Source organism: Enoplosus armatus, chromosome 19 (assembly GCF_043641665.1).
Source record: "Enoplosus armatus isolate fEnoArm2 chromosome 19, fEnoArm2.hap1, whole genome shotgun sequence".
In the NCBI taxonomy this organism is placed as follows: Eukaryota; Metazoa; Chordata; class Actinopteri; order Centrarchiformes; family Enoplosidae; genus Enoplosus; species Enoplosus armatus.
The window spans coordinates 12,353,248-12,380,048 of record NC_092198.1 but is presented as its reverse complement, the minus strand read 5'-3'; the positions used below and the strand labels follow the sequence as shown (position 1 = coordinate 12,380,048).

Here is a 26,801-nt window from a genome sequence, read left to right as displayed (position 1 = left end):
CATTTCATAAGTAATTCACATTTGTGTATAGTGAAAGATGAATCCATTTAAACATGAAGAAACAATACTAAGCCAATCAGGTGACTAACACCTTCTATCATTAAGCTAATTGCTAGCAGGACTCAGAGATGCTGTCATGGGATTGTATGTGGTGGTCTTCAGGCTGACTGACTGGTTGAGAGGCTCCACACTGAGCTGTTAGGAGCTCCATGCTGCACACATGGGCACGCGGCCCAGAATGTACCAAGTCCACCCCACCCCACCCCGGCACCATGCCCTATCTGACACGATAACAAGAGCACGGACTGAACCACATTCCACCGAAGGATGGAGGAGGAGCGAAACACACACACACACACACACACACACACACACACACAAAACACAACAACACATCTATCACAAAACTACATACCAAAACACACACACCCTTTTCCTCCTACACAGAGGTTTGATACAGTGCAGAGGGAAGTGACTGGCTGATAAAGGGGCCTATTGTGTGCTGGAAAAGAAAATCTGACAGCAGACAGAGATTAACACTCTGATATACTGTACGTACAAGCGCACAGACACAAACAAAGCGACCTTTTAGCTTAGAGGTCAGAGGGCACATGTGTTATCAGCGTTTATCTACAGTCTGTAGATAAACCACAACAATTTTTCATTCTTCCAACATATGCAGTTGTGTTTTCACTTTATTGTATTTATTTTAATCTTTATATAACTAGGAATGCCTTATTCTGAAGGAAAATGATAAAACCATAAAATAGAAAAAGATTTTTGTAATACTGTCAAAAAATTATTAATGAGACTTTAATACTAAAGTACTTGTGTGTATGGTGGAAACTTGGTTTTCACTCATGGTTTGATGCACTTCTCACCTGTGCCCGCTCCACTGCCCCCTCAGCAGTAGGGATGTCTGCTATTCCTTCTCTCAGAGTGGCCAGCCTGACCTCTAGACCCTCCACTGGGCTTGGTACCATCTGGTTAGCCTCAAGACTGGCCAAAGCTGGAATAAGACCAGGGAGGTGTGGGGGGGGGGGGGATGAGGAGAATGGGGGAGAAAAAAACAGTACATAAAGTTAAGGTATCAAAACTTGCATCAGGACTAGGTTTGTAACCACAAGGGGGCAGTGAGCTGGTTTGGGATTTCTCTATCTGTGTATGTGTGTTTTACATGCTGCAAGAGGATCCCAGATGTTTGACAGTGTGTTTCTCAAGATTACATACACACTATAAAATCACAGGTAACCTGCCCTCCCCCCCTGTTGCAAAGGTGATTAAATGAGTAACAAAAGTTAAGTAGTGACCATTTGTCACTACTTCAACCTCATTTATATTGAATGGTAAAATTTATTTCTGCTCCACTTCCTCTCCTCAGCTGTCTCTCTTCTCCTCCTTCTCTGTCAGCGTTTTAATTACCAGGTGATTTCATGCTAACATAATCTGGCTATGTTTATATACACAAAGAGCAGAGATAGAGAGTAACTGGGAGAGGGGGGGCGAGAAATAGAGGGAGGCCCCAGCGAGAGGCAAACTGCCCTCAAGCAGAAACAAAATGGTTTTCCTTGGCTCTCATCCAAAACCTCGCAGTCATAAAAGCCCAACACACACACACACACACATAAACACACACACACCTATGGTCAGGAGAGGAGAAGAGCATTCAAGTCTCCCTTTACAGACTCGTTTTTGGCAGAGAGGAGTGAAAGTAAATTCCAGAGGTAAAACGGTGAGTGATTTTCAGGACTGCTCCAGGTCCAAGGCATGTCCTCAGGTAGAGATGGAGCTGGCACAGAGGTATGATCTTACACTCAATCGCTCACGTAAACATTCACGCATCTGTGAGCATTTGGAGGCCATATAAGGGCATCATCTATTACTTGTGGCTGGCCAAGGATTCATATAAAAACTGATCAAATTTACACAACTCCTGTGGGACTGAACTCTGCTGATCTTAGCTATCACTCTTTCAGTCTCCCTATAAACCTCAAAGCTTTGAGCTGAGAGCAAGGAGAGAAAAATGGGTCTATGTTTTAAGGAAGGCTTAAATCTTCCGTCCTGCAGCACTGTGAAACAGGTGGATGCCTCAAGGCTGTCAGTTCCCTTGAAAAGCATATGGTTCTGTTAATACCAAGGGTATCTGCAGGTTTCCCCTGCATAGATTTAACAAATGATTCTGGTATAGTTCAGCTAAAGTACCTTTGTTAACCTCCTGCTCTCTGCTCTGTAGCCGCTGCAGTGTGGAGGCGTGATGTGCTGATACCACCACCATGTTGTCTTTCAGAGAGGGCATGGCTCCCAGTGACCCCGCCTCAGCAGAAAGCTGCTCCAATTGTGGACTCAAGGCAGTGACCTGGACAAGTCGGGACTAAAGAACAACAAGAGGAAAAAGAAAGTTCATTAATTTGGGAAAATGTTTGCTGTTTCTGTGCATCTTTCTGTATCTACACAGAAAGGGGCATTTTATAAACTTTGTTAGAAATAAGCCAGCAACACTATGATCATTGATGGGAAACCTGCATCAATAAGTTAGTCTGGAGAGAAATTCACAGATTACTGGATATAGTAATGCTTTACACTGACAGGCTCTCCCTCCCCGCTCAGTTAGTCTCAAATTCTAAACTCCACACTTCAGGAAACACCAGGAAGGGTTTTATCCGTCTTACTCTGCACACCTTTCACTGACTTTACAAGCATTTCAGGCACCTTGTAACTTATTTTCTATTTACTACTTCTCTATTTTGCCCTAATGGTTGGTTTGATCTATGACTGTCTTTTAAAGTGTTTCACCTCTGCTGTGAAAACTGAAATATTTATGAAATGCATGAGCTGAATTTAAGAGGACTGACGAAAGGGTTAGAGGTGAAATTCAGATCAGGGTGAATGTGGACAGAGGCAATGACTCTCACCTGACATTCTCCACCCAGGCTTCTGAGCTCGACCTCGTCACACTTTGCTATAGCCGAGGCAGAGTCCAGCCAACGGTCCTGTTCCTCCAAGGCTTGGTCCAGGTCTGCCAGCTCTGCAGACACCGCTCTGACCCGGCTTTGAGTGTGAACTCGCTCACTGGCTGCCTGCAACTCCCTTGCACAAACTTCCCACTCGGTTTGCATCAGGTCTATGTCTGCCCTCACCGAGTCCACACACACTCCCTCTACACACACAGACACACAGAAGCCAACATAAAGGCTCACATCAAATGCCCTTAACAAATAATCAATTAGACTCAAGTAGATTTTTGCATCATTCAGTCTGAATGTGTTACAGCCTGTGTGAGTTTTTTGGAGAAAGAGACCCTACTGAGGGTAAAAACACTAGTGGGTAAAAAATTGGAAAACACACAAAACGGATGAGAGAACAGCAGATATGAGGGAATAAAACAAGTTGATTTCAATGGAAAGTTTGGTGTTTAACAAATCTACTCCAATTTAGCAGTGCTGCTCTACTACCCCTCACTGCCTCCAGAACAGTGTAAACACATAAAAATCCTGAGTGCCTCTTCATTTCAGCAGTTATATGAAGTCAGCAACCCTGCAGGCTGACAGATTTTTACCACTCTGTCTACAAACACACATACACACACAAACACACGTTCCGATTACTGGCATCTAAAACCGAATGACAATAAAAAATTTAGGCTTGTAAATACCCAGAAAATACCAAGCAGCTGTGGAAAAGTAGTAAAAGCTTACAAGACGAACACAATTTAACAGGGAAATGGAAGATTTCTGCTCGAGCCAGTGGTCGTGAGCCTCTGAGAAACGATAAATATGAGCCACTATCTTAGCGCACTTTAGAAGAACATATTTGACAAAACTTGGATGGATTTGTTTAAAACTTATTATTTGGTTCATTATGTACAACAATGTACCATTTCAGTGTCAATGAGCAAGGACAATCTCCTGTTTCCTTCATACCTCTCTCCAGCTGGTCCATCAAGCCCCGTCCCTCCTGGATCACTTGACTAACTGTGGCTTCTTTTGCTGTGAGGTCCAACTCCAAACCCTACAGTGATTGGTCACATATTTAATATTCAAGATTTTCAAAACATATGCTCCAATTTTAAGTTGAAGTTTGTTCTTAAATCGTATCATTGGTTTACCTTTAATTTCTCCTGAAGGTCGGGTGTGTCAGGTGTGGTCTCAGGGTGTGTGGAGGCCAGCGCCTGAGCAGATGTCTTCCATGTTTTAATCCATTCCAGGAGGTCAGAAAGCCTATTTTCAAACCTGCAGAACACATAACACAGTGTGTGTATTGGTGTGTGTTTTTATTCTTACACTTTTCCGGCAAGGGAGGTACAGTCTGGCCGTGCGTGTCCCAGTTCTTACATTCGTCTGACTTCTGCATCCGTCTCCAACAGTCGTTTCTTAGGAGGAGCAGGTGGGGCCAACTCCTGATCAGCGTTCGAAGCAGCCGCAGCTACAGAAACTGCATCCACGATGACCTGCCCGTCCACCTGAGTCATCCCAGAGTCCGCCACAGCTTCCATTACCTTAGCAGTGAGTTAGAGCATCAGTGAGAATGGGACAGAATCAACCACACTCACCAAGTCACAACTAACAAAGTCGTGACCAGAGCATTTTCCTATAAAACTACAGATTAAAATAGAGTGATTTGTACCCTACTAACCCTAATACACATTAACATTGCAGAGCTTCCCCAACAGTGACACCTGCATGTTTAAATTAAACTATATTCTGATTTTTCTGGCTAAGCATAATTCCTACGCTTGTTTCCTTGTATCTCTATGAGCTCAGGTGTGCTAACTGTGAGCTTTGTAGAGAAGTACAGTAAGCAGGAAGCAAATATAAAGCAAAAATACACACACACACACACACACACACACACACACCTGGAAGGAGCAGTCTTCCAGCTTCTGTACCAGGTTGTCCCATCTATGTGCCAGCTCCTCTGTGTCTGCCTCGATCTTGGCTCCCGCCTCGGGGCTCCGCAGTACCGATATCACATCCTGTCCCGCATCAGACAGTTGGTCGAGAGTCCTCCTCTTCTTCTCCATGTCTTCCTTTAAAATCTACAGGATTGAATGACAAAAAAAAAAGAATCAAAGGCTACACTAAACATGGGAACCTTATTTAAAAAAGTTCACAAATTAAAGGTAGTTCATTGTTAAAGTATCTGCTGTGGCGGCAGGCCAACTACAAAGACTTGGCAGACTACTTACTGCTAATTGGCGCACATTAGTATTCATTTCACTCAGGTCCTTAAAGTTGCTGGTTTGTACTTCACTCAAGGCTTCCTCTTTCTCTGCCAACCACGCTCTAAACAAACTCTACAAGAGGGGTGGGGAAAAAGCATAAACTTAAATTACTTAGCAAACAGAGTCTCGGTGTCCTGGAGCCTTGTTAACATGTGCAAAACATTTTAGGTTCTGAATTCAACAACCAGGTCAATGCCTAAATTCAAAGCCGGACACATTTCCAACTCAAACAATGTGTGTTCAGGGTTACAAGAGAATTGCAGGATGAAGAATATAAAGTTTTGATGTAAAAGTTTCTGTTAAATTAAAAATAGTGGATCTGAAAGACTGAAAGATTCACTGTGCACTGACAGGACTTAAGTTAGCTTCATGGAGTGAATACTCGTGGCATTCGCTTGCAAAACTGAGCTGTTCTGAAGGTTTAAATGACATTGTGAGGCTTTCTGTGCATCTCAATGTAGCTCAGTGGGTGAGGAGAGAGTGTTGAAGTGGTCCATTATAATTGATTATTTAATTAGCAGAGGGAAGTGTGCATGTATATGCCTGCGCACGTACGTGTAAGAGAGAGAGCACGCTAAATGTCCTACCTGGTCCGATAGAAGCTGTTGCCACACCATGAAGACTTCCTGCAGCTTGTGCCACCTCTCCTCAGTCCAGCGACACACAGCCGCCCAGCGCTCACCCAAAGACTTGAATGCAGGATAAAGACATTAATACAAACATGGATGTTCTCAGAAACACTATGTAAAGCAGAGGAAAATTTTGAAGACAACGCTACAGCACACTGCGAGCTTACATAAATTGTATACATATACGGAAGATAGTGGTACGGCAACAATGTGCCAAATTGGAATGTTGTTATTCCTGAACCATGGACAAAGGATATTAGCAAAACAAATTCAAAAAGACTATCAGACTGATAACTTACTTGTAGTTGGTCCTCCAGGGCAGCGGTGGCGCTCTCACCACTGTTTTCATCTACCACGACCACCATGTGTGTTAAAGAGTTGACCTTCACCTGCTCCGCCTCCAGGTCGTTCTGAAGCTCCTGAAACGACACGCAAATAGTGAATTCAGCATGGTCGCATATTACCCATTAACAGAGCTGGCAGAGAAGCCAACACGGAGACTGGGCATGAAAGGGCAGGATCAAGCATGTGACAGCACAATCACAAGACTTTTAACAAGATTTTTTTTTTTTTTATATTCTACTTGATCCTGTCCATATTAAATCAATTATGCGTTCTACCAGTTCGTTTATTGACTAAATTCATGCAAGATAAAACATTTGAATGGGAAACTTTACTTTGTGCTGCTCTATCTGTTCTTTGTAGATCTCCACGTCTTTAGCTGCCGTTTCTGTCTCTATCTTTCTGATTCGCTCCTCTGTCTGCGTAAGCCAATTAGAAAGCTGCTGTAGCTGCTGCTGCTGAAGATCCATCAGGACTTCATGGAGCCTGAAGAGAGAGAGAGGGAGAGAGTAAAGACAGAGAGACAGTGAGGTGGGCTTGTAGAGGTAGAAAGGACATGAAAGCCATCAGTTTAATAAACTTTCAGGTGAAACTGCCCGTTCAGCTGGTTATTTAACTGCCTCACAGTAGCACAAACACTAGAATGAGTGACAATGCTCTATACGGACTCCACGGACACACACAAGCACACATACTTTAAAATCAGGGTCAACAAATGCTCTGGCAGACGTCATGAATATGATTTATGAGCAACTGTGTTGTTGTGTATATGCATGTATGTGTGTCTGTGTGTCTAAAGCATCATAAACCTTGATAACACCGATTGAGCGTCAGACTTGTTAGGCCTTGGAGGGCTCAAGGCTGATCAGGTGTCACCTTCACACCGCTTGCAACCTTGTACATTCTTCACAGGAAAAACTCATAAAGATCTGAGGTCAAAAGTGACACTGAGAGAAAAATGACCACTGAGCTATTTGTGGCTCATGATATGATGACACTGCACACGTTACTGTAAAAAAATAAATAAACTAAAATGATGTGATATGTGCCATTTGCAAATAAACAACAGCAAAATGTATGGCAATACCGCTACAGGACTAAACCAGGTGTGTATGTATGTGTATCTACCTGGCCTGGCGGTCCATGCTGGCCACTCGGAGACTCTCCCAGCGGGAGTTGAGGAGGCTCATCTGCTCCCGGATTTCCTCTTCTTCCTCCTCTGTCAGGTTGCCCTGGGCAATCAGTTGGTTACCCGCTTGGAGCACATTACCAACACTGCTCTGGTGTGCTGTCAGCTCCATCATGAAGGCCTTTTGGGGCAGGAGGGGAAAACAGTTATGATAACAAATGTACTGCAAATCTCTGACTCTGAAACGGTTACAATTTGAAATGTTGGTCTTCCAGACAAGCTGTGTGCTAGAAACAAACCAGCCAAATTACAGAATAATAAACTTAAAGAAAGATATAGTGGGTGTCTGTCATCTCCATGTACACTATGTGAAGTTAAAATGATCCAGATTCAGTCTAACATGGAGGCCTAACATTGCTTATACAATCTGAGGCTCTATGCTGGCACTTGACACCCACATACTAACATCTGGATATGTTTCGATCCCCACCCTCAAACTTCACTTGGTACAACACTTAATAACGCCCTGCAGAAGCACTGGGCATCACCTCTGCACCACTGTATTCACGAGTGTTGCTGTAGCAACAGTCAGACAAGCCAGTGAGCACAAACTGAAGACCAGACTCTGTCAAGTAGCCAACTGAGGCCAATTGCTAAACAGAAGAGGAAGGAGAAAATGCTTCAAGGAGAATACAAGAGAACTGTGAAGGAGTTTGGTTGCTTCCTAACTCTTTAGAGGAGCCGCTTTTTGCTGGTTCTTCATGAGCACCATGAAGACCAATGAATTGAGTTATTGTCTGTTTTCTGTGAGCTCTCTGGATGAGTAAGCATTTTTGTCTGCACCTCTGAGCACATTGTTTTTGGTAAGGCTTTGCTGGAGAAGCTGGAGTAAGTACGTGAACAACAGGGCCGAAACAAACTGGATTGTTTTTTTTAGACCTCCTGAAAAGCCTGGCTGTTAAAGAGGCTTTGGACCTTGTTGCTCTGAGTCTCACTACCAGCTTTCTGCTTTGACCTGGATTCCAGACATTAGACTTCACAGATATTCACATTTCAGCCAAGGGAATCCTGCCAAAGCCCCTTTACACACATGCACAGACACAAACCCTGCAACTACGCCTTCTCAAGCAAGCAAGTAAGCTCTGGGCCAAGGCACCATTGGGTGCTGTGCGCCACTGTTCTCAACAGAATTCCTGGCATTCCCAACATGTACAGAGCATGTACTGTTGGCTGTGGGAGGCCTCTATCTCTGGGACACTATCTTCAGTCTAAACAAAAGAGTGACAGTTCTTACACAAAAAACTGGTGTGCAAGTCAGACAAATCATATGTGTGTCATATAAGTGTGTCATCATTTGTCTCTCAATATGATGTCTCATGCCAAACTGATATATATATCCATTTAGGAAAAGGCTAACTGAGCATCTAGTTTTAAGTTTTTAGACAGTTATGGACTTTTCATCTTCTAACCCCTGAGAAGCCCTCACAATTTATCATTTTGTCACCTTTTTACAGTGTTAGAAATCTCAAGATACATAAACATAACTAAATAAATAACACAGTTGTTGCATAGTGCATGTTTACATCTCTGCAAGCCTTAAGCCGGCCTGCAGGTCTCCTCCTACCTCATGTGTGTGAAACTGCTCTTTCACTTCTTCCACATCCTCTGACACCTCGTCCTGAATCTGCAGGGCATCCTCAGCCGACAGCAACCAGGTCAGTACCTCCTCCAATGTGGTCTGGTAGCTGTCCAGGTCCACTTCCAGCACGCTGCCCTCCATCTGCCCCTCTGTCTCCGTCAGGGGGGTCTCAGGCCGGGGGCTGCTGCCCGCTTCTTCCATCTGCACATTCTGACAAACATGAAGCAAAGGATAAAGGCACAGGATGACCAAATTATAGACAATGTGTTTACATAAGGGGTTATCATTATTGTATTAATAGTAGAATATTACAGTACTAGGCCTCTGACAGATAGCATGAAACAGGAGGAATGTAGTCTTTTATTTCTAATGTCGTTATACAGGGTAAGTTTTTGCTTCCCTGACATTTAAACTCAAAAGCTCTCAGGACAACGATGTCTACGAAATACAGCCATGCCCAAATCCTTTACTCTGATTTTCATTTGCACATCAGGTGGTGAGCTTTAAAATAGAACCAGACATCTAGGAGGGGCCTGTGCTGCTCTGGGGCATGTAGAGTGACCAGTCTTGCTCAGCTAAGAAAAAAACAAACACAACTGTAGGCCTATTATGGGATGCTGGGAGGTGCCCATGGCACGCTGGGCAGGTCAATCCTCATTCTAGAAAAAGTAGTACATTTGAAACACAGAGGTATCCTGGGTAAAGTTGGGTGTACAGTCAGAGAGATGGATGATGCAGCCTCAAAGAAAAAATAGCGTGAAAATTGCTTTAAGGAGAAGGGGAAACCATGTTTGAATGTTGCACACTTTATGCAATTTAAAATGAAACAACACTGTAGATGTAAGTGGAAAGATGACTTTGTTGTGTAGTGACAGTAGTCTTCAGTCTGCGGTGTTCTTCAACAAAAGAGGCAGTTCATTTATATTTTTAACACAGTCTCAACTATGAATTCCCCAAAATAAAGGGTTGTTACATACTATGTAAAGACGCCCTTTGTAGACAACAGCATTAACTAATTATTCCAGGTTTCCCTTTTTCTGAAGGAAATGTTGGAAAAGGCTCAGATCTGTCCGGAGCTAAAATGAAAAGGAGATCAAATCTTTGCAGCGGCAGCCATGCCAAGTGAAAGATGACAGAAATGCTAATGGTGAGTAGGGTCTGGTACTGTAACAAGTCAAATGGACCTTTGTTTTCCAGGCTGAAATTACACAGCAGCAATGTCTGTGTAGCAAACTCAGGAAAAGGTCACCTGCTGAAAATATTCAATGACCTTTTGGATATTTTGGAGTAAATCACAAAAACACTGTAAGCCCTTATGTTAGACCAGTGTAGGCTGGCAGAGACAAAGCAGCAAGGAGAGAAGGAAAGACATGGGAGAGGAAGAGTGAGAGTGAAAATGCAGCCTTGGTCTATTTATTGACTTGAATGGCTGTAAAATAGCTGTGGTCTGGCTCAACAGAACACTTTATTATCACCAGATGATTTGCTCAACTCAATCCCTGCATTCATCACTTTTGCAGTTGTGATTTTGAAGCATGTAATGCATCATCACGCATACGTCAGTCAGTGATATTCCAACTTTAAAGACAGTTCATGCAATAACATTTAATTAGATCTCAAGCCAAAGTTTTCATCGATATTGGAAACAATCATTGTCTAAAATAAACATTAAGTACTACACAACAATATCGTGCACCAATATTATGAATCTAAAACTGAGGGGGGAACCAAATACAGCCATCTAAAACAAAGAGCCTTTATTTTTCCTCCTCTCACTACCAGCAGCATTACGCATCACTTCCTATGAGGAAGGGAAGGGTGCCAGGAAAGTAAACCCCTTGTTGGACCAATCAGAGCTCTATTTAAAAAGACTTTTCCAGCACTCGTTCCAGGACGTGTGAAGTATGTGCCCATGGGCAATAAAAACTTAAGAGATGGTTTTTGGATTTTCTGACTTCTGACTAAAACCTCTAAAACGAGCTGTGGATGTATGTGATTGAAAGAAAAAATTTAACAAATTATATATTTTTTTAGGGGGGGGGGGTCCAGCTTCATCTGTGGTAGTTGCTATGGAATATATGTTAAGATTATGAATCACAATCAAAAGTTAGTGAAAGAGCAGGAAAGTCTAATTGAATCAAGGTGTTCAAATAAGACACCCTGAAGTGCTCACAGATGTTAACCATTGAACAGCATCAGTATGTGCATGTCAGCCACCTGCCCACCAGCACACACAGACGTCTTTAATGATCAAATAACCTTCCCTGTCAACTCTCTACACACACTCCCATTCTCACCAATTTATTCCCTCATTTCCCTTCCATCCCTTTACAGCTCTGTGTTTCCAGCAGCATGCAGCTCGGTCTGTTGGCCAATGTCAGAGGGGTGAGTCATGGCTCTCCTCCCTATTTGCCTGCGCCTGCTGTGCTTTTCATGAGCAATGCTGGAGAGAATGAAGGAGATGGCTTTTTGAGAGTGGGAGTGACTCATTCTATCTGGCAACACACAATGAGACACTCCACAATATTCCTTATGCTTGCACATAACAGAGTTGGTGGCCTTCAAACTGAATGTTATCAGAAACACAACACAGCAGCAAAAGGTTGAAACAGTTATGGGTCCAAATTTTTTGGCGACTCCAGTTTTTCAGTTGTTGAAGCTGTCGTCTCTACGTTCACAGAAAGAGATAACGGTTTGTCTACACCCGCACAGGCAGAGGGCTTCAGACTGGCAGCCACAGGGGGACACATATCTGCTGGTCTGAAGCACTGTGTCACTACTAAAATAACTGAACCATGGGGATTAAGGAGGAATGTATCAAACTGTTTAGTTGTTTTTTTAGGGGTGTATTCATCATGAACAGTTTGGTGTAGGACACTCACTAAGCTTCTTTCGGGAGGTGCCTGAGGTGAAGTCCTTCTTCTCTGCAGATGCTTTTCCTCACTGTGTCAAAAACATACTGAACTGTGACCTAGGTTTGGGTATTGAGAACCAGATCTGGATTGCATCTGGTTCCAAATGCATTAGAACCAGCTATTTGTTAAGAAACAAGCTTTTTCATTCCAGTTATAAATTCCTGAAGTTTGGACTCACTGTGCTTCTGCCGACATTGCTGGTTACCAGCTGTGGATTTTTAAAGTTTGCACATAAAAGAGCACCTTGGATTCCTTGAAAAACAGATGTAGCCAAAGAGTCCAGTGAGCACCTTTTGTGTGAGCAGTTTAAAAGGTTGTGAGAATAGTACAGTGACTCTCCCCTTAGTCTAGTACCCTTGTGTACTTACCACTTTGAAGTACAAACTGTAACCTACTGTGTTGTACATTTTACCTGAGCACTGAGGCCTGGACCCACGTCCCCAGACTCCACTTTGTATTTGCGTGGCAGGGTCTCCACTTCTCTGATAGCCTCCATGCTCACGTCTTTGGGCAGCACAGCGAACAGTGATGTTACGTACATGAGAATGGACTTCTTATCTGGCAACTGCACCGCCACGTCTGCGGGGGTGGGGGTGTGGGGCAGAAAGATCAGAGATACAATTAAGCAAGAGGGAGAGAGCGGGGGATAAAGAGGTGAAAATTGCATGAGGAGAAAAGCAGCATGGAAGATGGAGTAAGACAGCAGTTAAGGATGACAGGAGGAGATTAGACGGGGAGGAAGGTGAGAGGGGAGAGAAAAAGGCCGGTTGAGGCAAGTTGTACTGATTAAAGCTGGCTTTGACACAGGTCAGGTGTGACTGCCCCTGGGTCATGATATAACAAGAAGTGTCTCACTATAGACAGCTCAAGTACATGCATACTGAGCATCTACAGGTACTACATTAGAAACTAGAAAAACATTCTGAGCAAACACAGCTTCTTACAAATCTTCAGCCAAAGACAACACCAAGGTATTTGCTCCACCGTGAGTTTATCCAACTGCTGGCAGGACATGAAGGCAGGCTTCGTGAACGCAGACTACGTTTTAATATGTGGGAATTTTAGTCATTTCATATCCAACTTTCATATTTTACTACTATAAAAGGTAGTTGATACAGTTATTCTTGTACAAATACATACAGCTGACCTACATGTTTAATGTAGGAAAGTGTTTAAGATGGCCTCAGAGTGCCGGTACCTTCGGGATCCAGTAGCCTCTCAATAGCCAGCTGGTCTTTGGCTACAGTGAAGGCATGGTCCAGTCTCTCCACAGGGCTCAGTCTGACCACCTGATCCCAGCTGAATGCATTCGGCCTGAAGACACACAGAACGGTGGCAATGAGATCAGCAACATGGGGACAGAAACATTCAGGATTTCCTGTATTAAGGTTACAGTCGCAGATAATTCAGAATCCACATATTTTCCTACGAGTATGCATTTCTCAAAGTGCTGGTGCTGTTGTAGTGAAGGTAAATCTTAAACACTAATAAAAGAGTCAACTTTTTACCTGAATTGAGCACAATTTATCTCATTGGTTTTTAAAAACACAGCTTCTGTTTTACATACCCTTATGTAAAAAGTATTTGTGCATGCTAACAATGTGATAACTCGGGGGGGGTGGAGGTTTCTAGACTAATTTATGGGCAATAAATGACCTTTTCCTGAGCACATTCCTTGCGTAGAAAAATAGAATCAATATTTGAAACCTATATGTCCCCTCTGTACAGAAAAGACTCTTCCCTTAGTGGTGCAGGGGAGACTTGTGTTGAGGCCAGTTGGGTGTGGAATGTGTGTGTTCAGTGATCCACCTAAACCCTGGCCCAGGTCTAAACCAACACTGGCCTTTCTCACAGCTCACAGGCTTGTGTGTGTGTGTGTGTGTGTGTGTGTGTGTGTGTGTGTGTGTGTGTGTGTGTGTGTGTGTGTGTGTGCATGTCGCTAGTAAGGACAAGAGGTTACAGAAGGGGGGCGGGGGGCACCCCTGATGCTTCTCTTGCTCTCCTTCTTTCACACACAACAGCGTACACACATACACACACACCAAGCGTGTGCAAACAGTGACATGGCAGGCATAAACAGAGCAAGTGAAGCAGTGTACACACACCCGGCAGGTGCTGACCTGTCAACCTGACCTCTCATCACTTACACAGCCTGGGTATCCTTTCAATTTCACACACACACACACACACACACACACACACACACACACACACACACACACACACACACACACACACACACACACACACACAGAAAGGTTCATACACATCTGCCATTTCTAAATTCCAGGCCTTGGTTTCTTGACAGCATTTGAAGGTCTTGGTCTGAGTTACATTCAGAGTCAAAGGGCATATGTCAAATATGCAATGTCAACTTGGCACACAAGAGAGGGCTTTCAAGTATGGGAAGTGCAGTCCCACAAAAAATGGTATGCAACAACCTGAATACAATTCAAACTAAGTATGTACCAAAAGACAAAAAATTACAAAAAACACACAGTTTCATCAGATCATGGCAGTAAAAACGTTTGTTACCATGATTTGTGCTTTAGCAAAAGAGTCTACATGTATGATCCCTCCTCACCTGAAGTGGTGTAGGATGCTGTTGAGAGCTAGACCGTCAGCCCAGCTGGTGGTGAAGTTCAGCACATTGACTTCTGGGTACGAGCGGGTGCACTGGCGTACCCAACTCAGTAAGATCTTCTCACTGTTGGTCTGCTGCAGGTTGGACATGATATCCTTCATGATGTCTTTCACCTATGTGACCATGGAAAAACACATATTAAAAACACGCACTTCGATTCCACTGCTTTACTAGGATTCACATAGTTGCTCATAAACGTTAGTTGCTTTATTCTGGTTGCGTATGCTTTTTGTTGATATGGAAAGTGATAATTATTTTAATGATCGTCTTATTACCATGGGGCCATGGCAGATAAGAGCATCAGCCATTCAAATTTATTCCATCAACACCAGGCTGCTAAGAAATATACAAATATTCTGTGTTTCTTCACAGTGATTCAAAATCAGGTATTTTCCTAGTTTATGCATTAAATTGGCCATTTTCTTCATGCCCACTGTGATTCTGTGATTGGCTCAAATGTCCAAAATGCGTAGGAAATGATAAGAGAAAATGAGAGAATATCACAATTAAACACCATCACTTCAATGCACTGTGGTTATATGAAATAATAGCAGGTTGTGCTATGATAATGACATGCTAGCATGCACAACAAACACAGCGTAAAGTTCACAGAGCATACAGTGACAGGAGAGAGATTAAACTAATAATAATGAAAGAGTAATGAAAAACAAATATTGAAAGAACTGGCAATGCCCAAACCCTTTTAATAAAATCTCTTGATAAACGATTTTCCTTAAAATGGCTGCCTACACAAAGCAATGGGTGATCAGCATGTTTGCATGCATGAATGCATGTGTGATTTTCCATCATCTGTATTTTTGATCCCTCTGGAACACAGCAAACACCAATGGGTCTTTGTGTGTGTGTGTGTGTGTGTGTGTGTGTGTGTGTGTGTGTGTGTGTGTGTGTCTGTGTGTGTGTGTGTGTGTGTGTGTGTGTGGGATGTGGGTGTAAAAAACAGGACATGCATGTTCATATGTGTGCTCACCTGCCAGTGAAGGATAATACTCCAGATGAGGCCCAAGGTCAGCTTGCGGTTCCCATCTACAATATCTGTCCCTCCTATGTTTACCAGATCAACCTGAAAGAGACGACAGACAATAAATAATTAACAATACAAGAAATGGTTCAAAGTTGTGTATTAGTCATAAGGCAGAAATGATTCCTGTTTTGAGTAGATTAATTGGAAAGCCAACCCAGTTGCACTCAATATAAAATCTTCTCAGTGAAAATCTCTTTTGTTTGCTGTAATCATAAAATCCTTTCAAAATTAAGCTGCTAATAATTCATGTTACAACACTTCCGCATCCTTAAAATAACAACTGAGTTTCTTTATGCAGTGCAGTAAATAATATTGCTTCAAATGTTAATGAGTGTCCACACAGCTAAATATACCACCCTCATTACACCCTTCCAATGCTACCTATAAAGTGGGTCTGTGGCCTCGTCAGACATCATATGAGGTGAAGCAGAGTGCGGACTGATTACATATAAATATTTTGGAGAGGATCAAGGCACATAGTGGAACATGAGGTCAAGTGTCTGGTCAAACTAAAAAGTGGTCTCTCTGTCTACTGCAGAGCTGACCTCTGACCCATCTCTAGTCCCAATTAGCTCCATCCTGCCACACCATCACTTCTCTCTCTCTTTCTTTCTGCTGCCCTGTCTCTCGCACACAGAAGCTCATATATACAGTACATCATACTTCTGCATCTGTGTGCATATTTCCATCACCAACTTCTAAACTAGGACATACTGCCCTGTGAACTTTTGAGGCAAGAAGAATCGTACAGCAGCTCTCCCACACTCACTGTGTTTTTTTACCACTTAAGCCAAGTTAGAGCCAAAACCTTAACTTGCTTTTTGCACTTCAACATTGTAAGTTACACACTTTTCAATGCTGTGGCCGCCCCTGCTCTTTAGATACAGCTTTAGATGTTAAACATGCACAGTAAAGTCAAGTTTTTCCATGGCTCGAGCATGACATCAAAGTCAAGCATATTTCAATGATAAATGTGCTTTCTATACTTTAATTAGAAACATCAAGTATTTATAAATATCTATTTATTATCAACTTCTAAGGCCTTATTTCAATTTCTCCAGTCAGCAGACTTTAAAGGCTCGTGGGAACTGTGGCCTTCACTGCCAGCTGACAGTCTCTGCTACTTCCCATGAGCATGCCCTGCCCATTATCTCCCTCTGTTAAGGTCAAGACATTAAGATCAACTATTGTACACACCGAGGAGGAGGGATGAGAGAATGAAGGAGGCAGACAGACAAAGAAAAATACAAAACACAGTGTAGACAAAATGACATTCGGATAAAAAGGCCACAGGAGAACATGTATAGTTACAGGAAGTGTTACTGGTTTAAATCAAGCAAGTGCCACCTTGCTCTGGTAGCTTAAGACAATGTCAAATGTATCATAGCCAAAGAGTTTTTACTTTGACAAAACACAACAGCAGCTAATTGTACTATTCATTACGGTTCTCTCTTCGTGGCTGTGCTAAGCTGTACTGTGTGGCTAAAATGAAACCCTGCAGACTCTTTGGCCTTAATGGCATCTAGGCGGGAACCACTGGTATATGTGATTTGGCTAAAAGCATGCACAGAAATGCAGCTGTTGGGACAATAGCACCAAAAAACAACAGATACTCACATTATTTTGATGCAGGACTTGAAGTACTTTGTTGACATTGTTGAGAGCGTGTACCCTGGTGGAGCCTCTCTCTTTGGTCTGAGGAACAGGAAACACAGCACAAATCAGGTGATAGCATGCTCACTGTTCACTAGCCAATCATACTGTAAGGCTGCTGGGATCTAAACATGATGTTAATAGTCTGAGCTCTTGTTCCCTTTGACAGTTCATAAAAGCAGCAAAGATAAATTGGGTTTCAATGGATGGAGAATGGAGTGTATGACATGTTCATATACAAGCATTCACACTAATGACAGTAAGAATAACTTCCAGTCCCAGGTCAAACTATGGAGTAAAATGTACAATGTGAGGCATTGCTACACGAAGATATGCCATCACTCAGAGTGTTTCTCACCATACATTCATCACAGCCATTACCCTATCAGCACTGTCCACAGGCCAACTTATGGAAAGAATGGCAGGATGAATAGCTGCCAACTGCAAATCCTTTTTAAGTCTTCACATACCTCAACCACTCATTAGCACCCAATTATAGCATTAGTATTCTGGTATCACAGAGAGAGTGTGTGTGTGTATGTGTGTGTCTGCATGTATGGCATAGAGACAGTTGGCACTTAGTGCGGCTGCAGGTGCTAGAAAGCAGATACGCTGCAGCAAGGTGACACTGATAAAAAAGGAATAACCGAAAAATGTGTGCTCGTGAGTACATGGTTAGTCACTGAAGACGTACTTATAGTGGGATGGACTACATGGGATGGGGATCAGCTTATCAATAAAATGTTTTATCTATTTCTTTACCAGCTGTTTTTTGAGAGTGTTTGTGGGGCAACATATCAACTGAGAAAAATCTTTGTGGAGGAAAAAGCTAAATGTCTCAAAAAGTTCAAATGATATAAGAATATCTACTCATCTACACTTGATGAAATGGGAGATAAAATGTGTTTGCAAATCATCTGTTCTTAATTTAGCTCCTTCTACTCCAGGATGTAAAATACATCTGCTGTCCCCTGTGTGGCTCTAATGTTGACATTACATTTAATGTTTGACTTTACATGAGGTGATGCATGTGCTTGTATTAGTCACATCTCAGCTAAAAAAACATTACACTCCTGTAATATTTGAGTGCATGCTTTGCCAAAATGCACTCACACAGCATGTTATGACTTTAGTTCCAAATGAAGTCAAACTGTGGCGAGCATGCACTGATAAATATTACATATTGATAGATTGAAGATAAAGCCATAGTAGTGAATTTAAACCAATCTCAGGAATTTTAGGTCCAGATGGCTAATTTCTAAATAATTTGTTAGTTATCATGTGACAAACGATCTGCAAACGTTAATACACACATACACAAACTCACCAGGACAGTGCCAGTGAGACCCTCCAGCAGGTCCAACAGCTTCCTCCCATCCCTCAGGTCAGAGAACATATCCTTGATGGGTGTCTTCTCCGTCTGATGAGACAAAACAGCACAACTGGTAGGTTTCGTCTACAATTTGTAGTCTACACCAAGAATGAGAGCTGCAGAGTGTGGCTGCAGCCCAGAAACAATAATCCAGATTTTGCTGCAAGCCAATCAACTAACACGCTCAGATGTTTGTATTTCAGGGTTAAGATATTAAGCGACTGTGACTGTCAAAGTGGACTTAGATCCCTCAAGAAGGCGTACAATGTTTGATAAAAAGGACTGAAATGGGACGTTCAACAACACAATACAGGTCTATGTAACCCAGGACATCCAACAATTTGAAACCATCAAAAGCACAGAGAAGAAAGGGTCGACTAATCATCTTAGGACTGAAATAACATTTATTTAGTCCCACCAGGTTTTCCATTTCAACTTCAGGCAGATGGAGCTTTTTAATTTTAAAATCATTAACTCGGTTTCTTGGGCTTTCCGAATACATTTCCATCTTCAAGTGTGTTTTAATTAGTACAGTATAAGTCTTTCACATTACCTTGGAGAACTGTGCATTTATCCATTTGGTGAATGTTTTCTTCTGTACTGCATCATGCTCATCTGCGGAACAGAAAGAAGACGGGTTGTTAGAAAGGTGAACAGGTGTATCAGAAATTGGGCATCAGCAGTAGGTACATCAGTCTTGTGATGACGGCAAAAAAACATGATTAACACTCAAAGTCCATTACCACTGGTCTACTTCAGGAACCAATTGTCCAAATTCACTCTTACGCTGACATGCTGGTAAATGGTAATTATAGCTGGAGGCGTCACGACTTAAAAGCATCGAGATCAATGTGGCTGGAACATCAGAAAATTACGGGGAAAAATGTAGGCAAGAGGGGTATTTGGATAATGTGTACAAAATGTCAAAAGGTGTGCTGTGTCTGAAGCAAGGGTAACATACCGCGTTGTCCAAAAAAAGCCTATTTGCATGTGTGCACATGCCCTTACCCATTTATAATGTTCCTCTGGTCTCTGAATACAATTGTACAAATATTTCACATTCTCTTCCCCCTTGACTCCCTCCCTCCCTGCTCCTTCTTTATTCTCTCCAACATGGCTCTCTAATAAGGCCTCATTGTGTGTCAGGCAGAGGGTCAGCTGCTTTGATGTGCCTGGCAGATGGCTGGCTCCTGTAATGGATCAGAGTTGTTCATACAAAGCCTTGGACCGGACTTAGAAAATTATTTTTCCTACTTTGTCCCACATTTAAACAATATGGAGGAAAACAATCCATTTCAAATATTATGACTATATTCATTTCTTTAACATTTATTTTGTGAATCTTATTTTTAAATTGTGAAAATAATCATTATTTCCAGTCATATAAAATAAAACAGGACACATCTTTAGAGGCCTTGGAAAGACTTCATCTTGCATATAAGGAGACGCAGTTATGTAATCAAACAATCACAGGATGTCGAGTGGTAGATCATTAAACTCCAGACCAGTACATCAAATTATTGCCGACACATAATGACATCCCTAAACAAAGCTCAGTAGCAGTATGAACTTCCACAGCCAGAACAACAGAATTGTACACCTGAGGGAATGGGTGTTATCAGTGTTTATATCAGTGAACCTCCACCTCAGCTACATCAGTACTTCAGTAAAGTGATGTGAGGAGCCTGTCATGTTCTGCAAGTTTAGTTTAAGTTTCTTTCTATCTCAGGTGCCCTTCCTGTAACAGCCTCCTAAATAACCCACTTCATTAAGTTGTCAGCCTGTCTCAGAATTGTACACCCGAGGGAATGGGTCAAAAAAAGAAATGCATTCACATCTGCTTCTAAGAACCGTGACTGAGGTCGAAGACTGTAATGTAGGGGTGAAGTGGTGCACAAGTGCATGCGTGTATGAGCGTTAAACTCTCACTGTCATTCAACTAGCCACTGTGTAAAGCACCAAAAGGGCAAAGGTTATGATCACCAGCCCCAGCAGTCGTCAGCTTCTTTGTTTGGGGTGTGTGGAGTGTATGTTGTGACTGTGTGTGTGTGCAGCCGCTGGCTGGGTGAGAAGGGGCATAAAAACAAGAATGTACTGCAAGGGGAGGCCAGAGGTGGGAGTGAGAGAGGTGAAGAGGTGAGAGGATGACATAAATGATGGTGAAAGAGAGGGGGTTCTTTTAGGACTAAGTGTAAGTGTAGAGGCTATTGTATGCTACACATAATGTAAAGCACTTTGAGGGAAAGTTGTGATTTTGGGCTATGCATAACATTTTCCATTTTATCTTGAAACTTCATACTTTGGGTAGACATTTACTTCACTGACACTTGAAAACTTTTTAGTTGTCAAACATGTTAGATGCAGCAAAGCTGCTTACATAGCTGTCATGTATTCTTATTATCCAGTGACATAGTGTTCATGAATGTGTATAAATATGTGGCAATGTGTGCGAGTGCTAAATAATCTTACATTTTTCTAGTTTCTGCGTGTGATTCACTGTAGGGCAACATAGGCAAACATCATTTTTATGTCTCATCTAAATGCTCCAGAAATGGCATGAAGACCAAAGGAGAAGAGGAAAGGGGATGAGACAACAAATGGGCAGGGTTATTTCTGTGGAAAGAGACAACTGGAAGGGCGAGATTTTGAAGGGGGGGGACAAAAGCAAGAAAGGCTAGTTGCCAAGACTGATATATACTTGCACTGTGTCCTCTTCCCTGTGCCATTGTCTTTAAAGTGCTTTGAACCGTAACACTGTTAAAGGCCCTCCTGAGAGTATGTTGACCCACTTTTTCACATAAATCTCAGGCAGCAACAAAAGTACCTAAAGGATTCTTTCTTAAGAGGTGATGGCTGAAGGAGGTGATGAGTGATGAAGATGATGGAGAAAATCATGATTGAGAAAGGGTAGGTGCTATAAAAGGGTGCTCAACAACTGACGGCAATCAATCCCAGTGGATAACTTACAGGTGGACAGACAAAGAGAGAGAAATAGAGCCACACCACAACAACAACAACAACAACAACAAAAACGGAAAGAACAAGGGCCAAAAAGATTCAGAGAGGCAGCCAGGGGGAGAGGAAAATGCTGGCAAGAACATTTAGAAAACAACTCACAAGGAGCACAAGGAGCAGGACTGGTATAGTACAGGTATGCTTTCAACACAATATCAATTTTCCTTTTATGAAAACCCCTACGTGGAGGCCTCCTGTCCTTACAGCCTTATCGGCACCCTGTGTAGGGCCTCTGAGGCCCCTGAGGAGAGGGTCCCTGTGGGCTCCGGTCTCCTGGGCTCTCCACCTTACCACCTTGACAGGACAATACACTCGATTCATACACGCTGCTCCCCCTCAATCTGTCTGCTGCTCCTACTCACCACAGCACAGGAATGTCTTACTGCTGGACGGATCAAAGCAGCAGCGGGGCTGTGTGTGCACGTGTGTGAGTGTGTGTGTGTTTGAGCAAAAGAGAAAAAATACCTTTATCAAGGGGAGTCTGTATATACAACATTTATTGCTATTTACAACTGCCCACACGAGTACCTCAGCCATGGATGTAATACATACCACTTATAGGCTGACATTTATATGATGGGGGGGAAAAAACACACACACACACGCTTACAGTTAGTTGTAAACAAACTGTCAAATCAGCTGTGGTCCTAAATTTATGTCTGTGTGACTGGCAAGTGGTATGTGTGCTTGTGCTGTTCAGTGGGACCTGACCTGAGGCACTTCCAGCTTCACATTCATCTTCACCTGAGTGTTAAGGCTTCAAGCATGACACAAACATTAATTCAGTGTCCAATACCTGTAAGTAAAGGACTACTTAGTCTAATTGGCTATGCTGGGACCATGAAATACCCATTATTAGAGTCAATATTCATTTCAAAACTAGTCAATCCCTGTCAAAAATTCATTCATTATATTTCACTTAAATGAGCCGCACACCCTCACACACATTAGAGTAAACAGAGGGATGTCACAGATACACACTTTGTGCAGACAGTGCAGAGTCATGTACAGTCAGTGTGCTGAGAAACAAATGTTTCTCTTCCTCAACAGCCAAACAGGAAGTAGTGATTACATCAGGAAGAGAAATCCCACTGCTGCCTTCTCACAGCTCACTGAGCGCACACACGCTCTCAATATATTATGTACACACATGCACACTCAGATCACAGCATGAAGACTACAGTGTTCAAGTTATGTGCAGGGCTCCCTTCCTCACAAACTTATGTTCACAGTCTGTTTGCAGAACTTTCTGTTAACACGAAGGTTTCAGTTAAAAAGATGTATGAATGAAAAAAAGGCAATAAATTCAGCAAAACCAAAAAAATAAAGCATTCTGATACAAGTTTATTTTTCTGAGATGTGACCATGATCTATCAAATTGCTGGGCTGATCCCACTTCCTTGACCCAGTGCTGACCAATATTACATAAGCAAAACTTGACAGTGATGAGAAGATTTCGTAAAAATGAACTGCAAACAAACCTCAACACATGACATAACGGGGCGAGAAAATAATTCACAGAAACACACATGTTCCTCAAAGTAGCCAGCTGGGAACACAGAGCAGACACGTAACATATACAGTCCCGCTCTATTAGTAGATTCCCCCCCTCTCACAGGTGGAGAGAGCCTGTGACCACACAGCAGGGTGAAGGGGGAAACGGTGGGAGGCACAGCGGTGAAAATCAAACAAACCATCAGGGTTTCCACGGCAGCATCACACAGTAAACATGAGAGCTCTGAGCTTAGACAAATAGAGATATTTACAAAGTTTAGCCGCACCAGTGAGCAGCAATTACCTTTAGCCAAGTTATACATAACAGCTAAAACTTAAATTTTCCCAGTCATTGTTTCAGTAAAGCTTTAAAATGCATGTGTGGCCAATGAATGAACACCGTTAACTGCCTAGCCATACATTTAGGCCCAGTGTCAGCTGAAGCAACTGAAATTTAATTGGCAGAAAACCAACTGGGATGTTTGTTTGAAAGCTGTCACAGTGTTCAAAGTCACTGGTCCAAAAGTTCACTTTTTTTAGTGAAATGGGATGCAAAGTGCTTTATTTGGGTCATTGGTGATGAAAAATGAAGGAAAGCTTATGCCTCGACTATGAAACAACTCTTAAGCAGAGGCTGCACTCATAAAAAAAAGTTTCCCAGGGTGAACTTCACCTTGATGGGAGTCTGGAAGGAGACTCAGCTGTTGGCTGTCTTGTCTTTCAGCACAGCACCACCCACACATATTGGAGGGCACTAATCCTTACACAGGACACACACAGTCCTACAACAATCACACTATTAGGCTTTCACATCAACCATTGTCCAGCACTTAACTTAAAAGCCCTCCGACAACTTTCCTCCTTTCCTCACATATGTGCACATAAACCTCAATCATATTAGCCGTTTGATCGCAGAGATATGTTTTATTTTGACTCTATAGGTTTGAGAGGAATGCATAGAATTCCTGTAATTTCCCCTGCATTCCTCCCTCCTCCCTCCAGTGGTCACTTGTCTAAGCTTGTCCCAGCCGGCACAGCCTTGTTGACACTCTTCCCTCGCCAAGATTTGGGAATTTGTAAAGGAAAACACTCAAAACGTCCGGAAAAATTAGCCCATATCCCCACTTAGAAGCTAGAAAAACACCTCTGTGGTGTGCATAGGCGAATGCATTGGTGTAATTAGGGATGAACAAGAATGGTGAGGTGGAATTTAGTGAAGTCCAAACAGGCTGATGAACTGTGAGCAGTCAGAGATAAAACAAACGGTAAATAACTGCAGCAGCTTGTAAAATGAGTGGGAAATAAGCAAAGAGAAGGGCTTTAGTGTCCAATATGGTATTATTGATGCCACTAACTGAAACACTGCTATTTCTCTATTGGCTTTACTTACTGATAGAGAAATGTGTTTTTGGTTTTGATATATAGACAGAGCTTGCATCTTTGTATACCTTTCCTTAAAAGACTGAATGTGTGAATGTGTGCTCCATTAAGATAGCATCTTTAAGAACTTACTGAATATCTAAACAGTGGTAAAAACCTGTAGCATCTTTAGTGCGTTCATCGAAAAGCAGGAGAAAGCACATATAATAGTAAATACGAAAATACACTTGAAAAACTAATATCTTGATTACATAGCAAGCCTCCGATTTGATCCAACTGGTTCAAAAATGGCATACACCTTGATCAGAAAGCAGGAAAGCACTAAAAATACACCGCATTTGTCACTTATGTCTGCAGTCTGAGTCTACCACACCTAACTGCCACCAAGCCATGTGTCATACACCTGGCAAAAGGTCCTACCTCTGAGTTTGAGCCCATGCTCTGCCATCTTTTACCGTAAGCCGCCACAATGCTGAAGCAGCAAAAGCAAAAAAGAAATAGAGTAGGAAGAGATAGTCCAAGAGTATCAGCGCAAGACAGAGTTTGACATTCCTGCCTCCCTCTTCTCCTGCCTCTGTCGCTCCTTGACCAGCAAGGGAGGAAAATAGAAGAATCAGAAGAATGCTGCCGCAAACAGAGAGGGGAGGGAAAAAGGGACACTGTCAATGCAAGGGAAACAGATTGGGGGCAGAACAGAACAGGACAGGGCAAGCCATGGGTGGGGAGTCATAAGGCATCGTGGGATAGGGGATAAACACAGAAACACTGTTCTGCACCATCTCTGCGTGCAGCAGGACAGAATGCAAGTGCCGTGACAAGTTGGGAAATACAGACAAAGCAGTGCATATCAGCCAGAGATCATCGCACAAATACAGACACAACACAGGACTGTAGTGGAGGCGATGTGGTGGGGCAGAGGCATCAACCTTCTGATCTGCAATTGCTGGAAATATACCTAACTCAAAGTTTACACAACGTAGCTCTAACACCCAGGAGTCGAAATGTGAGCAATAAACTATTTGGTCACAAAATAACTGCAGTGATTTTACAAGTCTGCCAAAGTGAGATGAAGTCAATGATGTGGAAAGGTTTACGCTCTTGACTCCAGGCTTACCAATCAGAATCAGAATCAGAAATACTTTATTGATCCCTAGGGGGAAATTATACAAGAGGTGGTGTCAGGGGTGTGTGGCCCAGGTAAACAGTCCAGTCATGTAGAAAAAGGCCTGCCCTTTAACTAAAAAACTAGAAAAGGCTCTGCAGATGCAAAAAGTGTCCAATTGATTTCAAATACAAACATGATGCAGTGTGAGAAAATGTGAAATAGGACCATAGTCTTATGACCGAAACATTCACCTTTGTTTCACTTTCACACATCTTTCTGCAATCAAAACACCTCTTCTGGGTGTAAAAAAAGTACAAGCCTTCTTTCTCTTTGATGAAAGGGAGAAATCCATCTGTCTGTACATTTCACGTCAAAGACATAACCTGATGCCAGCACTGGTCCACAAAAAGAGTAGCTGGATGTTGACGGTTGAGCTATATACAGATGCTAAAAATACGGGCCAGCACATCATTAGAAACTTTCAAATATAAGTAGATTGAGAGGTGAACACACACACACAAACACACACACACACACTACATAATACGTTCTTGCATAAAGCAAAAAGAACAAAAAAAAAGATGTTAAAATGTTAAATCTGGATTTAACTGCTGTGGGTATTAAAACTGGGACTACCGCTGCTGGTATTTTGAGTAAGCAAACTCAACCAGTTCAACATTGGGCATTCAGTTTTCTTTAATAGCCCTTTCAGCTAGTAAAACAGATAAGGTGGCTGTTCACTTTATAAGTCAAGTGGATAAACAGCTTAGTTTCCTTTAATGCTCCTTTGAATTCGCTGTTCAACTCCTGATGGACAGAAGTACAGATGTGTTCATCTACTTACCTAAATCAGGACTATTTTCAGGCTTCCCTTTCCTCCTGAAAAAGTTACGCTTTCTCCACGACATCCACTTACTCAAATTCATGATGGAAAGCAAGTCTTTTTACAACAAAAAAAGAGAGAAAAGGAGGAGGAAAGAAACAAAAACAGATGCGGAACAGGAAGACAAGGTGGTGGTGGTGGTGGTGGTGGAGGGTGTAGAGTGAGAGAGAAAAGAGAAAGAGGAAGTAGAGGTGTGAGAGCTTTTATCGAGTACGCTGGGTCTGTTTATTTGGGGTGCTGGGCCAGGTTGTCAGATGTGACATCACACACATGCTCTCACACACACACACACACACACACACACACACTCGACAGGAGGCTGAGAAAAGTGAGTGACA

At 42.5% G+C, this 26,801-nt stretch overlaps 1 protein-coding gene across 4 annotated transcripts in view; it reads right to left on the bottom strand.

The window, feature by feature from the left end:
• The window catches only part of utrn (utrophin), a 158,065-nt gene extending 131,559 nt beyond the window's left edge, over window positions 1–26,506 (bottom strand). For 2 of the 4 annotated variants that reach the window (XM_070926100.1, XM_070926101.1), the window contains exon 1: window positions 882–998. In XM_070926100.1, coding sequence (XP_070782201.1) covers window positions 882–983 — 102 coding nt within the window. In that variant the 5' untranslated portion in view covers window positions 984–998. Of the gene's footprint in view, window positions 1–881; window positions 1,010–2,202; window positions 2,372–2,912; window positions 3,158–3,920; window positions 4,009–4,105; window positions 4,230–4,331; window positions 4,496–4,855; window positions 5,036–5,185; window positions 5,294–5,808; window positions 5,911–6,149; window positions 6,270–6,527; window positions 6,679–7,320; window positions 7,503–8,945; window positions 9,171–12,287; window positions 12,455–13,073; window positions 13,190–14,459; window positions 14,633–15,507; window positions 15,601–17,178; window positions 17,257–18,541; window positions 18,635–19,139; window positions 19,202–24,895; window positions 24,998–26,424 lie in introns of those variants that run through there. The other 2 variants (XM_070926097.1, XM_070926098.1) reach the window with 2 other exon arrangements.
• Between the last annotated feature and the right edge of the window lie 295 nt (window positions 26,507–26,801).